Genomic DNA, 15,449 nt, shown 5'->3' with positions numbered 1-15,449 from the left:
CAAAAGTCAGTGGAACCTCGTCCATGTTGATAATGTTCTCTGGCCGGATCTTTTTTTCAGCTATCTTGTTTTTACAATATGCACGGAAAGTAGCCAGCTTTTCTTGAAAGTCTTTAGGCAGTTGCTGTGAAATAGTAGTCCGTGTGCGGCTGGAGAGATTGCGTCTTTTCATGAACCGGAAACCTGTCGCTTAGTAGGAGCCATTTTGTGGTCTTTACAGATGTAAACACACAAAGGAAATGAAACGTATTATCCGCGCGCTTCTTCTTCTTCTACGCGGGCGGGTGGTTGCTTACAGTAGAAGAAGTAACGCTTCCTGTTCTATGGGGGCGGGTGCTTACCTTGGCGGTTGCTTGCGTAGAAGAAGAAGCACTTCCTCTTCTACGGGGAAAAAAGATGGCGGCTGTTTACCGTAGTTGCGAGACCGAAACTTTATGAAAATGAATCTTAATATTAATCCATATATAAAGCGCACCGGGTTATAAGCCGAACTGTCAGCTTTTGAGAAAATTTGTGGTTTTTAGGTGCGCCTTATAGTGCGGAAAATACGGTACTTTGTTTTAGCAATCAAGAATATTTCAGTTGTTTTTATCCTTCTTTGTGGGGACATTGTTGATTGTCATGTCATGTTCGGATGTACATTGTGGACGCCGTCTTTGCTCCACAGTAAGTCTTTGCTGTCGTCCAGCATTCTGTTTTTGTTTACTTTGTAGCCAGTTCAGTTTTAGCTTCGTTCTGCATAGCCTTCCCTAAGCTTCAATGCCTTTTCTTAGGGGCACTCATCTTTTGTTTATTTTTGGTTTAAGCATTAGATACCTTTTTACCTGCACTCTGCCTCCCGCTGTTTCCCACATCTACAAAACAATTAGCTACCTGCTGCCACCTACTGATATGGAAGAGTATTACACGGTTACTCTGCCGAGCTCTAGACAGCACCGACACTCAACAACAACACATCATTTGCAGACTATAATTACTGCTTTGCAAAATATATTTTTAACCCAAATAGGTGAAATTAGATCATCTCCCACGGCACACCAGACTGTATCTCACGGCACACTAGTGTGCCGCGGCACAGTGGTTGAAAAAAACTGCTCTAAAGTATATATGTAATTTCTACAGGGTTGTCTCTAGAGAGGATATGTAAAGCCGCTGCACAAGTCAATAGTTAGGTCATCTATGGTTGCTATGGCAATGACAGAGATGCTATTATTTTGTTACAAGCTAGCATTAACATGATTTGTGAAGCTAATATTTAAGGTGACACTAAAGAAATGCCATTTTTGTGTGTGTGTGTGTGTGTGTCCTCTGTCCCCCAGCCTGGTGAGTCAGTGAGTCAGTGATGTGGTGAGGCATGCACATGTTGAGGCAAGTGTTTAGTCTCTTTGCAATCTGGCACTAGTGTATTGTGTGCAAATGGGCAGAGTCCTTCAAAGAATGTCCTTGTTTTGTTTCCCCTCACACCAACACCACCTACCTCTCCTGAGAACCACACCCTACGGTCAGAGAAGCCTTTTATCAACATGCAATAGAACAAGCTTGGTACAGTAGTTGAGTAGACAACCTTTAACCTCTGTGAGTGATATATTGAAGTGTGTCGGGCAAAAGTCTTGGGCCGCCACTAATTGTGTTGTTTTTAATGATATTTTTCAAGGGAATTATTTTGACTCGTAGCCTACAAAACCGACCTAACTTTTGGCATCAAAGCATCAACACTATGTGGCTGATTAGGGTCACAACCACTAGGGCAGGGGTCGCAACCCAACATGTTGAAAGAGCCATAGTGGACCAAAAATACAAAAAACTAATCTGTCCAGAGCCGCAAAAAATTAGAAGTCTTATATAAGTGTTATAATGAAGGCAACACATGATGAAAGTGTCTATATTAGCTATATTAGACTACTATCAAAATGACTTTAAAAGTCTTATATACGTGTTATAATGAAGGCAACACATGATGAAAGTGTCTATGTAACCTATATTAGCCTACTATCAAAATGACTTTAAAAGTCTTATATAAGTGTTATAATGAAGGCAACACATGATGAAAGTGTCTATACAACCTATATTAGCCTACTATCAAAATGACTTTAAAAGTCTTATATACGTGTTATAATGAAGGCAACACATGATGAAAGTGTCTATGTAACCTATATTAGCCTACTATCAAAATGACTTTAAAAGTCTTATATAAGTGTTATAATGAAGGCAACACATGATGAAAGTGTCTATATTAGCCTACTATCAAAATGACTTTAAAAGTCTTATATAAGTGTTATAATGAAGGCAACACATGATGAAAGTGTCTATATTACCTATATTAGCCTACTATCAAAATGACTTTAAAAGTCTTATATAAGTGTTATAATGAAGGCAACACATGATGTAAGTGTCCATTTTAGCCTACTATCAAAATGACTTTAAAAGTCTTATATACGTGTTATAATGAAGGCAACACATGATGTAAGTGTCTATATTAGCAACATTAGACTACTGTCAAAATGACTTTAAAAGTCTTATATACGTGTTATAATGAAGGCAACACATGATGTAAGTGTCTATATTAGCCTACTATCAAAATGACTTTAAAAGTCTTATATACGTGTTATAATGAAGGCAACACATGATGTAAGTGTCTATATTAGCCTACTATCAAAATGACTTTAAAAGTCTTATATACGTGTTATAATGAAGGCAACACATGATGTAAGTGTCTATATTAGCGACATTAGACTACTATCAAAATGACTTTAAAAGTCTTATATACGTGTTATAATGAAGGCAACACATGATGTAAGTGTCTATATTAGCCTACTATCAAAATGACTTTAAAAGTCTTATATAAGTGTTATAATGAAGGCAACACATGATGAAAGTGTCTATATTACCTATATTAGCCTACTATCAAAATGACTTTAAAAGCCTTATATAAGTGTTATAATGAAGGCAACACATGATGAAAGTGTCTATATTAGCCTACTATCAAAATGACTTTAAAAGCCTTATATAAGTGTTATAATGAAGGCAACACATGATGAAAGTGTCTATATTAATGCCTACTATCAAAATGACTTTAAAAGTCTTATATAAGTGTTATAATGAAGGCAACACATGATGAAAGTGTCTATATTACCTATATTAGCCTACTATCAAAATGACTTTAAAAGTCTTATATAAGTGTTATAATGAAGGCAACACATGATGTAAGTGTCCATTTTAGCCTACTATCAAAATGACTTTAAAAGTCTTATATACGTGTTATAATGAAGGCAACACATGATGTAAGTGTCTATATTAGCAACATTAGACTACTGTCAAAATGACTTTAAAAGTCTTATATACGTGTTATAATGAAGGCAACACATGATGAAAGTGTCTATATTAGCCTACTATCAAAATGACTTTAAAAGTCTTATATACGTGTTATAATGAAGGCAACACATGATGTAAGTGTCTATATTAGCCTACTATCAAAATGACTTTAAAAGTCTTATATACGTGTTATAATGAAGGCAACACATGATGTAAGTGTCTATATTAGCGACATTAGACTACTATCAAAATGACTTTAAAAGTCTTATATACGTGTTATAATGAAGGCAACACATGATGAAAGTGTCTATATTAGCCTACTATCAAAATGACTTTAAAAGTCTTATATAAGTGTTATAATGAAGGCAACACATGATGAAAGTGTCTATATTACCTATATTAGCCTACTATCAAAATGACTTTAAAAGCCTTATATAAGTGTTATAATGAAGGCAACACATGATGAAAGTGTCTATATTAGCCTACTATCAAAATGACTTTAAAAGTCTTATATAAGTGTTATAATGAAGGCAACACATGATGAAAGTGTCTATATTACCTATATTAGCCTACTATCAAAATGACTTTAAAAGCCTTATATAAGTGTTATAATGAAGGCAACACATGATGAAAGTGTCTATATTAGCCTACTATCAAATGACTTTAAAAGCCTTATATAAGTGTTATAATGAAGGCAACATATGATGAAAGTGTCTATATTAATGCCTACTATCAAAATGACTTTAAAAGTCTTATATAAGTGTTATAATGAAGGCAACACATGATGAAAGTGTCTATATTACCTATATTAGCCTACTATCAAAATGACTTTAAAAGTCTTATATAAGTGTTATAATGAAGGCAACACATGATGTAAGTGTCCATTTTAGCCTACTATCAAAATGACTTTAAAAGTCTTATATACGTGTTATAATGAAGGCAACACATGATGTAAGTGTCTATATTAGCAACATTAGACTACTGTCAAAATGACTTTAAAAGTCTTATATACGTGTTATAATGAAGGCAACACATGATGTAAGTGTCTATATTAGCCTACTATCAAAATGACTTTAAAAGTCTTATATACGTGTTATAATGAAGGCAACACATGATGTAAGTGTCTATATTAGCCTACTATCAAAATGACTTTAAAAGTCTTATATACGTGTTATAATGAAGACAACACATGATGTAAGTGTCTATATTAGCGACATTAGACTACTGTCAAAATGACTTTAAAAGTCTTATATAAGTGTTATAATGAAGGCAACACATGATGTAAGTGTCTATATTAGCCTACTATCAAAATGACTTTAAAAGTCTTATATACGTGTTATAATGAAGGCAACACATGATGTAAGTGTCTATATTAGCCTACTATCAAAATGACTTTAAAAGTCTTATATACGTGTTATAATGAAGGCAACACATGATGTAAGTGTCTATATTAGCGACATTAGACTACTGTCAAAATGACTTTAAAAGTCTTATATACGTGTTATAATGAAGGCAACACATGATGTAAGTGTCTATATTAGCCTACTATCAAAATGACTTTAAAAGTCTTATATACGTGTTATAATGAAGGCAACACATGATGAAAGTGTCTATATTAGCCTACTATCAAAATGACTTTAAAAGTCTTATATAAGTGTTATAATGAAGGCAACACATGATGAAAGTGTCTATATTACCTATATTAGCCTACTATCAAAATGACTTTAAAAGCCTTATATAAGTGTTATAATGAAGGCAACACATGATGAAAGTGTCTATATTAGCCTACTATCAAAATGACTTTAAAAGTCTTATATACGTGTTATAATGAAGGCAACACATGATGTAAGTGTCTATATTAGCCTACTATCAAAATGACTTTAAAAGTCTTATATACGTGTTATAATGAAGACAACACATGATGTAAGTGTCTATATTAGCGACATTAGACTACTGTCAAAATGACTTTAAAAGTCTTATATAAGTGTTATAATGAAGGCAACACATGATGTAAGTGTCTATATTAGCCTACTATCAAAATGACTTTAAAAGTCTTATATACGTGTTATAATGAAGGCAACACATGATGTAAGTGTCTATATTAGCGACATTAGACTACTATCAAAATGACTTTAAAAGTCTTATATACGTGTTATAATGAAGGCAACACATGATGTAAGTGTCTATATTAGCCTACTATCAAAATGACTTTAAAAGTCTTATATACGTGTTATAATGAAGGCAACACATGATGTAAGTGTCTATATTAGCGACATTAGACTACTATCAAAATGACTTTAAAAGTCTTATATACGTGTTATAATGAAGGCAACACATGATGTAAGTGTCTATATTAGCCTACTATCAAAATGACTTTAAAAGTCTTATATACGTGTTATAATGAAGGCAACACATGATGTAAGTGTCTATATTAGCGACATTAGACTACTATCAAAATGACTTTAAAAGTCTTATATACGTGTTACAATGAAGGCAACACATGATGTAAGTGTCTATATTAGCCTACTATCAAAATGACTTTAAAAGTCTTATATACGTGTTATAATGAAGGCAACACATGATGTAAGTGTCTATATTAGCGACATTAGACTACTGTCAAAATGACTTTAAAAGTCTTATATAAGTGTTATAATGAAGGCAACACATGATGTAAGTGTCTATATTAGCCTACTATCAAAATGACTTTAAAAGTCTTATATACGTGTTATAATGAAGGCAACACATGATGTAAGTGTCTATATTAGCGACATTAGACTACTATCAAAATGACTTTAAAAGTCTTATATACGTGTTATAATGAAGGCAACACATGATGTAAGTGTCTATATTAGCCTACTATTAAAATTACTTTAAAAGTCTTATATACGTGTTATAGTGAAGACAACACATGATGTAAGTGTCTATATTAGCCTACTATCAAAATGACTTTAAAAGTCTTATATACGTGTTATAATGAAGACAACACATGATGTAAGTGTCTATATTAGCCTACTATCAAAATGACTTTAAAAGTCTTATATACGTGTTATAATGAAGGCAACACATGATGTAAGTGTCTATATTAGCCTACTATCAAAATGACTTTAAAAGTCTTATATACGTGTTATAATGAAGGCAACACATGATGTAAGTGTCTATATTAGCGACATTAGACTACTATCAAAATGACTTTAAAAGTCTTATATACGTGTTATAATGAAGGCAACACATGATGTAAGTGTCTATATTAGCCTACTATCAAAATGACTTTAAAAGTCTTATATACGTGTTATAATGAAGGCAACACATGATGTAAGTGTCTATATTAGCCTACTATCAAAATGACTTTAAAAGTCTTATATACGTGTTATAATGAAGGCAACACATGATGTAAGTGTCTATATTAGCGACATTAGACTACTATCAAAATGACTTTAAAAGTCTTATATACGTGTTACAATGAAGGCAACACATGATGTAAGTGTCTATATTAGCCTACTATCAAAATGACTTTAAAAGTCTTATATAAGTGTTATAATGAAGGCAACACATGATGTAAGTGTCTATATTAGCCTACTATCAAAATGACTTTAAAAGTCTTATATAAGTGTTATAATGAAGGCAACACATGATGAAAGTGTCTATATTAATGCCTACTATCAAAATGACTTTAAAAGTCTTATATAAGTGTTATAATGAAGGCAACACATGATGAAAGTGTCTATATTACCTATATTAGCCTACTATCAAAATGACTTTAAAAGTCTTATATAAGTGTTATAATGAAGGCAACACATGATGTAAGTGTCCATTTTAGCCTACTATCAAAATGACTTTAAAAGTCTTATATACGTGTTATAATGAAGGCAACACATGATGTAAGTGTCTATATTAGCAACATTAGACTACTGTCAAAATGACTTTAAAAGTCTTATATACGTGTTATAATGAAGGCAACACATGATGTAAGTGTCTATATTAGCCTACTATCAAAATGACTTTAAAAGTCTTATATAAGTGTTATAATGAAGGCAACACATGATGTAAGTGTCTATATTAGCCTACTATCAAAATGACTTTAAAAGTCTTATATACGTGTTATAATGAAGGCAACACATGATGTAAGTGTCTATATTAGCCTACTATCAAAATGACTTTAAAAGCCTTATATAAGTGTTATAATGAAGGCAACACATGATGAAAGTGTCTATATTAGCCTACTATCAAAATGACTTTAAAAGTCTTATATACGTGTTATAATGAAGGCAACACATGATGTAAGTGTCTATATTAGCGACATTAGACTACTATCAAAATGACTTTAAAAGTCTTATATACGTGTTATAATGAAGGCAACACATGATGTAAGTGTCTATATTAGCCTACTATCAAAATGACTTTAAAAGTCTTATATACGTGTTATAATGAAGGCAACACATGATGAAAGTGTCTATATTAGCCTACTATCAAAATGACTTTAAAAGTCTTATATAAGTGTTATAATGAAGGCAACACATGATGTAAGTGACTATATTAGCCTACTATCAAAATGACTTTAAAAGTCTTATATACGTGTTATAATGAAGGCAACACATGATGTAAGTGTCTATATTAGCCTACTATCAAAATGACTTTAAAAGTCTTATATATGTGTTATAATGAAGGCAACACATGATGTAAGTGTCTATATTAGCGACATTAGACTACTATCAAAATGACTTTAAAAGTCTTATATACGTGTTATAATGAAGGCAACACATGATGTAAGTGTCTATATTAGCCTACTATCAAAATGACTTTAAAAGTCTTATATACGTGTTATAATGAAGGCAACACATGATGTAAGTGTCTATATTAGCCTACTATCAAAATTACTTTAAAAGTCTTATATACGTGTTATAATGAAGGCAACACATGATGTAAGTGTCTATATTAGCGACATTAGACTACTATCAAAATGACTTTAAAAGTCTTATATACGTGTTATAATGAAGGCAACACATGATGTAAGTGTCTATATTAGCCTACTATCAAAATGACTTTAAAATTCTTATATACGTGTTATAATGAAGACAACACATGATGTAAGTGTCTATATTAGCCTACTATCAAAATGACTTTAAAAGTCTTATATAAGTGTTATAATGAAGACAACACATGATGTAAGTGTCTATATTAGCCTACTATCAAAATGACTTTAAAAGTCTTATATATGTGTTATAATGAAGGCAACACATGATGTAAGTGTCTATATTAGCCTACTATCAAAATGACTTTAAAAGTCTTATATACGTGTTATAATGAAGGCAACACATGATGTAAGTGTCTATATTAGCCTACTATCAAAATTACTTTAAAAGTCTTATATACGTGTTATAATGAAGGCAACACATGATGTAAGTGTCTATATTAGCGACATTAGACTACTATCAAAATGACTTTAAAAGTCTTATATACGTGTTATAATGAAGGCAACACATGATGTAAGTGTCTATATTAGCCTACTATCAAAATGACTTTAAAATTCTTATATACGTGTTATAATGAAGACAACACATGATGTAAGTGTCTATATTAGCCTACTATCAAAATGACTTTAAAAGTCTTATATAAGTGTTATAATGAAGACAACACATGATGTAAGTGTCTATATTAGCCTACTATCAAAATGACTTTAAAAGTCTTATATATGTGTTATAATGAAGGCAACACATGATGTAAGTGTCTATATTAGCGACATTAGACTACTGTCAAGATGACTATGTTTTGCAGGCTGACGCAATACTTTGTTGACAGAAATTTAATATTTATTCCACACATTTTTACAACATTGAAAAAATTTTAGTAAAATGGAGGCTTCTCAGAGGGTGAGATAACTCCTGGAAATTGCTGACTTAGAATGTGTTTGTCCAAGTTGAAGGAAACGGCAGGCTGTCTTCTTCTAATAGATTTATTACACTCTTTTCAAGCTGGGTAACCTTTGCTGTGGTCTGGAACAACATGGCACACAAACAACTACGAGAAATGCAGCCAATATTACATACAGATAATGTGTCATGAGACGTGCAAATATGAATTAAATACACGGAGGACATAAATAAAGGATATTAAATGAGCTCAAATATACCTACAAGCCTAAATAGCATGTTAGCATCGATTAGCTTGCAGTCACGCAGTGACTAAATATGCCTGATTAGCACTCCAACAAGTCGATAACATCAACGAAGCTCAAGTTAGTGCATTCACGCACAGCATAAAACGTTTGGTGGACACAATGAGATAAAGCATGTCTTTCTGTGGCAGCGTCGGAGAAAGTTGTACATGTAAACAAACTACGATGAGTTCAAGTACTGCTGAAATTAGTAGGACAAAACAGCGCTCGCCAAATACTCCCTTCAGTAAAGCATACACACAGACATATTAAACAGTGGGATGTTTAACAATTAGGAAGGTTTGTGTTATGTTTGTGTTATGATTGTCCGCCTGTCTGAAAAAAACAATCATGGTATTAAAAGAAAGAAGAAAAACAAACATGGTGTTTGTCCAAAATGAGCAGGAAGAAGCCAAATATTACATTGTCCTGCCCCCCCACTCAGATATAATAATAATAATCATCTGATTCTTTGTCAACAATATAATACATAATAACCTTATATAACAATATCGGTCAATAATAGTAAAAGATCATTACATCCATGAATATTAAGAATAACAAACTCAATCATCATTTCATCAAATGTAGTTTATGTAAACACTTTAAACCCTTAAGATATTTTATACTTCCTCTTTCTTGTCGTCCCTTTAAAAAAAAGTTGTAACATTTATTTTTAATTTTCACTACTTTTTAAAAACAGGGGACCACCTAGACCAGTGGTTCTTAACCTTGTTGGAGGTACCGAACCCCACCAGTTGCATATGTGCATTCACCCAACCTTTTTCAGTGAAAAAATAAATAAATAAATAAATAAATAAATAAATATATATATATACAGGTAAAAGCCAGTAAATTAGAATATTTTGAAAAACTTGATTTATTTCAGTAATTGCATTCAAAAGGTGTAACTTGTACATTATATTTATTCATTGCACACAGACTGATGCATTCAAATGTTTATTTCATTTAATTTTGATGATTTGAAGTGGCAACAAATGAAAATCCAAAATTCCGTGTGTCACAAAATTAGAATATTACTTAAGGCTAATACAAAAAAGGGATTTTTAGAAATGTTGGCCAACTGAAAAGTATGAAAATGAAAAATATGAGCATGTACAATACTCAATACTTGGTTGGAGCTCCTTTTGCCTCAATTACTGCGTTAATGCGGCGTGGCATGGAGTCGATGAGTTTCTGGCACTGCTCAGGTGTTATGAGAGCCCAGGCTGCTCTGATAGTGGCCTTCAACTCTTCTGCGTTTTTGGGTCTGGCATTCTGCATCTTCCTTTTCACAATACCCCACAGATTTTCTATGGGGCTAAGGTCAGGGGAGTTGGCGGGCCAATTTAGAACAGAAATACCATGGTCCGTAAACCAGGCACGGGTAGATTTTGCGCTGTGTGCAGGCGCCAAGTCCTGTTGGAACTTGAAATCTCCATCTCCATAGAGCAGGTCAGCAGCAGGAAGCATGAAGTGCTCTAAAACTTGCTGGTAGACGGCTACGTTGACCCTGGATCTCAGGAAACAGAGTGGACCGACACCAGCTGGACTGCTGCTGAGTGGTCCAAAGTCATGTTTTCTGACGAAAGCAAATTTTGCATTTCCTTTGGAAATCGAGGTCCCAGAGTCTGGAGGAAGACAGGAGAGGCACAGGATCCACGTTGCCTGAAGTCTAGTGTAAAGTTTCCACCATCAGTGATGGTTTGGGGTGCCATGTCATCTGCTGGTGTCGGTCCACTCTGTTTCCTGAGATCCAGGGTCAACGCAGCCGTCTACCAGCAAGTTTTAGAGCACTTCATGCTTCCTGCTGCTGACCTGCTCTATGGAGATGGAGATTTCAAGTTCCAACAGGACTTGGCGCCTGCACACAGCGCAAAATCTACCCGTGCCTGGTTTACGGACCATGGTATTTCTGTTCTAAATTGGCCCGCCAACTCCCCTGACCTTAGCCCCATAGAAAATCTGTGGGGTATTGTGAAAAGGAAGATGCAGAATGCCAGACCCAAAAACGCAGAAGAGTTGAAGGCCACTATCAGAGCAACCTGGGCTCTCATAACACCTGAGCAGTGCCAGAAACTCATCGACTCCATGCCACGCCGCATTAACGCAGTAATTGAGGCAAAAGGAGCTCCAACCAAGTATTGAGTATTGTACATGCTCATATTTTTCATTTTCATACTTTTCAGTTGGCCAACATTTCTAAAAATCCCTTTTTTGTATTAGCCTTAAGTAATATTCTAATTTTGTGACACACGGAATTTTGGATTTTCATTTGTTGCCACTTCAAATCATCAAAATTAAATGAAATAAACATTTGAATGCATCAGTCTGTGTGCAATGAATAAATATAATGTACAAGTTACACCTTTTGAATGCAATTACTGAAATAAATCAAGTTTTTCAAAATATTCTAATTTACTGGCTTTTACCTGTATATATATATATATATATATATTTTTTTTTCGAATTGAAGACAAAGTTATCTTTTTACTGGTATTTGAAGCGTGCATGAACATCACCTTGTTCAAAGAACAAAACCAACACAGTGCATGAACTCACAACAAATGACACACCTGCAAATCAGTCTGACTTCTGCTGTTGTTGTATCCGTAATACGCCGATAGGGAGAAGTTTTTATTTCCACGATGAGTCGGGTGTGTCTCGACCTCCGCGGCAGAGGCTCCCCCGAACCCCTGAGGCAGACTCACCGAACCCCTAGGGTTTGATCGAACCCAGGTGAAGAACCACTGACCTAGATGCACTAATACTTATAACAATATACATTTTTTTGATAATTACCCACTGCTGATAATACTACATGAATCAGATCATCAGAAAGGATCTTGGAGACACTACCAGAAACCTTATTTAGGTTTTCACATGTGTTTTAAAAAGCTAGTTTGAACCAAATGAAGTCAATAATTTGTTATTAGTGCATCTCAACATGCTGAGTTTGCGTGTGTGAGGCAGTGATGTTAGGTTAAGGGTGGTGTGGAGGCCCTTCATGAGTTCAATAATAATAATAAATGATTAATATTAAAGACCAAAATGGGGGCACAAACAAAATTTAGTTTAGAAAAGGAACATCAATAATTGTTTATTTCCCAATGAAGCAGGAAGTAACCTAATTGACAAATAAACTCAACTTTAGTTCTATTTTGTTCACAATTGAGCCTTGGTGGAGGTCGTTAAAGTAAAAAATACACGTAATGTGTTGGCGGCCTGAGACGTTTGCAGATTCATACTTCTACTTTTGATTTAATGCACTTTTTATTGTATTTTATTGTATATTTATGTCTGAGTTGGTATTCTGCATTATTCTGTGTTTTCACTTGCAAATGTTTTTATTCAATAGACACAAAAAGTTGTTTTTGTTCTGCAAATGATTTCGTATTATAAGAATATATTTTTATAACAATAGTCGAATGATTGCTGGCTTGATTTGATTGTTTATTGTTTCAATAAAAAACGAGCTGATATAAACAAGTCATTTTACGGATCTTCATGTCGTTGGCGTTATGGAAATGTTGTGTTTTGTTACTGGTGTCTAACTCTCTCACTCTTGGCAAGTTGTTGGCAGCAGAGGTGGGACCAAGTCATTGTTTTGCAAGTCACAAGTAAGTCTCAAGTCTTTGCCCTCAAGTCCGAGTCAAGTCCCGAGTCAAGACAGGCAAGCCCCGAGTCAAGTCCAAAGTCAAGACTGGAAAGTCTCAAGTCAAGTCCTAAGTCCTGCATTTTGAGTTTCGAGTCCTTTCAAGTCCTTTTAACCACAGACTAATATATTAACACAGATTGTGTATGCTTTTCAAACGCTGTATTTATTTATTAAAACAAGTGCATTTGAAATTGCAGGAAAGAAAATTGTACTGACATTGCACTTTATAATAGCACTATTAACCAGTCATTTTAAACATTAACTCATTCCTTTACAGAACAAACACATTGAAAAATAAAGTGCAAATGTACTTATTTGTACAAAAGTGTTAACATTGAAAAAACATGACATATACGTGAACATAACAAAAAAGTTGTACTTTTTATATGTCAGGGCCCTATGCTGCATTGCATTTGCAAAAGACCAAATTAGCCAAGAGTCTGTCAGTCATTTGTGCACGATGGGGGCGTAGTATGATGCCACCATGGCTGAAAACTCGCTCCACTGGAGCACTGGAGGCAGGCACTGCCAAGACTCTCATGGCCACTCGGAACAGTGAAGGAAGAGTCTTCATGTTCAATGCCCAGAACAAAAGGGGGGAGAGAGTTGTTTTGGGTTGGTGCACTACTTGTAAGTGTATCTTGTGTTTTTTATGTTGATTTAATTAAAAAAAGAAAAAATAATAATAATTTCTTGTGCGGCTCGATACCAATCGATCCACGGACCAGTAGCGGGCCTCGGCCCGGTGGTTGGGGACCACTGAGGTAAACAACCAACAGTATGTCAGAAAGCTAGCTAAAACGGTACACATATTCATAATATAGTATACATTTTAACTGACCTTTATTTGACTATTTTTGTCTTTTTTTAGGTGGCTAAAATACGCGGTGCTGCTGACCGCCGTCTAACGTTACGTGTGATATATTGACTAACGTAACCCTGCTTGAAAAAAATCACTGAACAAAAAGTATGAATAAGGTAGTGAACTGCAACAGATTCCCGTGTTTGCAATAACGTTATAACGTTAGCAGTGAGTTTACAGCCTCACTGATTTAACTACACAGCAAATAAAAGTCACGTTACTTAGCCAATAAACGTTATCTTACATTCAAAACTTACCGTTCTTTGTGCAACTTCAAATGCCGGACGAAGTTGGAAGTTGTTGCCTCTCCATCAGTCATTTTCGAACCGCATGTGTTGCATACTGCAAACCGTTTTGTGTTGACCACCTCGTAATTTTTATACCCAAACGAAATTATTTTAGGTATCATTTTTTTGTTCACTGGCATGTGGTTTGGACATGTCTTCTTCGTTGGTTGTCCTGCAATTTGATTGGATGAATGCTGTGTGATGAAAACAAAGTAGATCTAATTTGATTGGCTGTTGTACTGAGAGCACACCAGCTGACACACGCAACGCTGATAGACAAGTACACGATGAAAAATACGGAGCGCTCCCGAATAACTTTTTCATCTTTGGGTTTTGGGGAAAGTAGCAAGTCATGTCAAGTCATGTCAATTCAAAAGGCTCAAGTCCAAGTGAAGTCACAAGTCATTGATGTTAAAGTCTAAGTCGAGTTGCAAATCTTTTTACATTTTGTCAAGTCGAGTCTAAAGTCATCAAATTCATGACTCGAGTCCAAGTCATGTGACTCGAGTCCACACCTCTGGTTGGCAGACAACATGTGAGTATGCATCATCTTCTTCTTCCTCAATCCCTCCTTGGTTTGCTCTTGTTTCCATGCCAAGTCTCATGAGAATGAGCTCCCTGATGCAAACTTTCCCTTCAGAGCTTTCAAGGTCCTTAATGATGAGATGCAACCAAACCCTCAGTGCCGCTGCGGCTTAAACCCCAATGTGTTGGCGTCATGTAACCTTGGTTAAACCCCGGCTGATAGGATTGTCATCACTCCTATTCTAGTAAATAATCCCCTCACACACTTTTACTCCCTTCAGCTCGGCGTCACTTTGTAACTTCAACTGATACGACAGGCCTTGAAGTTTGCAGGGCTGCTGAGAGTAAAAAGACCTTGGACCTCAAGGAAATTGTTAGGCCACCGCTTGAAGCAACTAATTGTTCAGTCACTTCCTGTGAACAGGAAGTTCAGGGAGGCGGCCAAAGTAAAGGAACACGCGGAACGAAAACATTGATATTTTTCCTTTTTTTAAGTGTAAAACATAGGCAGCGAAACGACCTGCCAACACCAAAACAAGCTGATTAATTCTGGCCTTATATCATATTTTTGTTTATTACGTATTCATGTTTAGAGTTAAACAAGCTCATTGTTTATCTTATTTATACGTAAAGATAAATTAAGCATGTCCCAGA

The 15,449-nt window shown here is 34.7% G+C and overlaps 1 protein-coding gene across 1 annotated transcript in view; it reads left to right on the top strand.

Moving 5' to 3' along the window:
• The window catches only part of sema7a (semaphorin 7A (JohnMiltonHagen blood group)), a 68,345-nt gene extending 66,323 nt beyond the window's left edge, over positions 1-2,022 (top strand). Inside the window, exon 15 of the mRNA XM_061969454.2 lies at positions 1,320-2,022. Within this exon, the coding sequence (XP_061825438.2) occupies positions 1,320-1,327 (8 nt within the window). The 3' untranslated portion in view covers positions 1,328-2,022. The remainder of the gene's footprint in view (positions 1-1,319) is intronic.
• Positions 2,023-15,449: the final 13,427 nt, after the last annotated feature.

Source organism: Nerophis lumbriciformis, linkage group LG10 (assembly GCF_033978685.3).
Source record: "Nerophis lumbriciformis linkage group LG10, RoL_Nlum_v2.1, whole genome shotgun sequence".
NCBI lineage: Eukaryota > Metazoa > Chordata > Actinopteri > Syngnathiformes > Syngnathidae > Nerophis > Nerophis lumbriciformis.
Note: the sequence above shows the minus strand (reverse complement) of the source record. Positions and strands in the feature narration are given on the sequence as shown.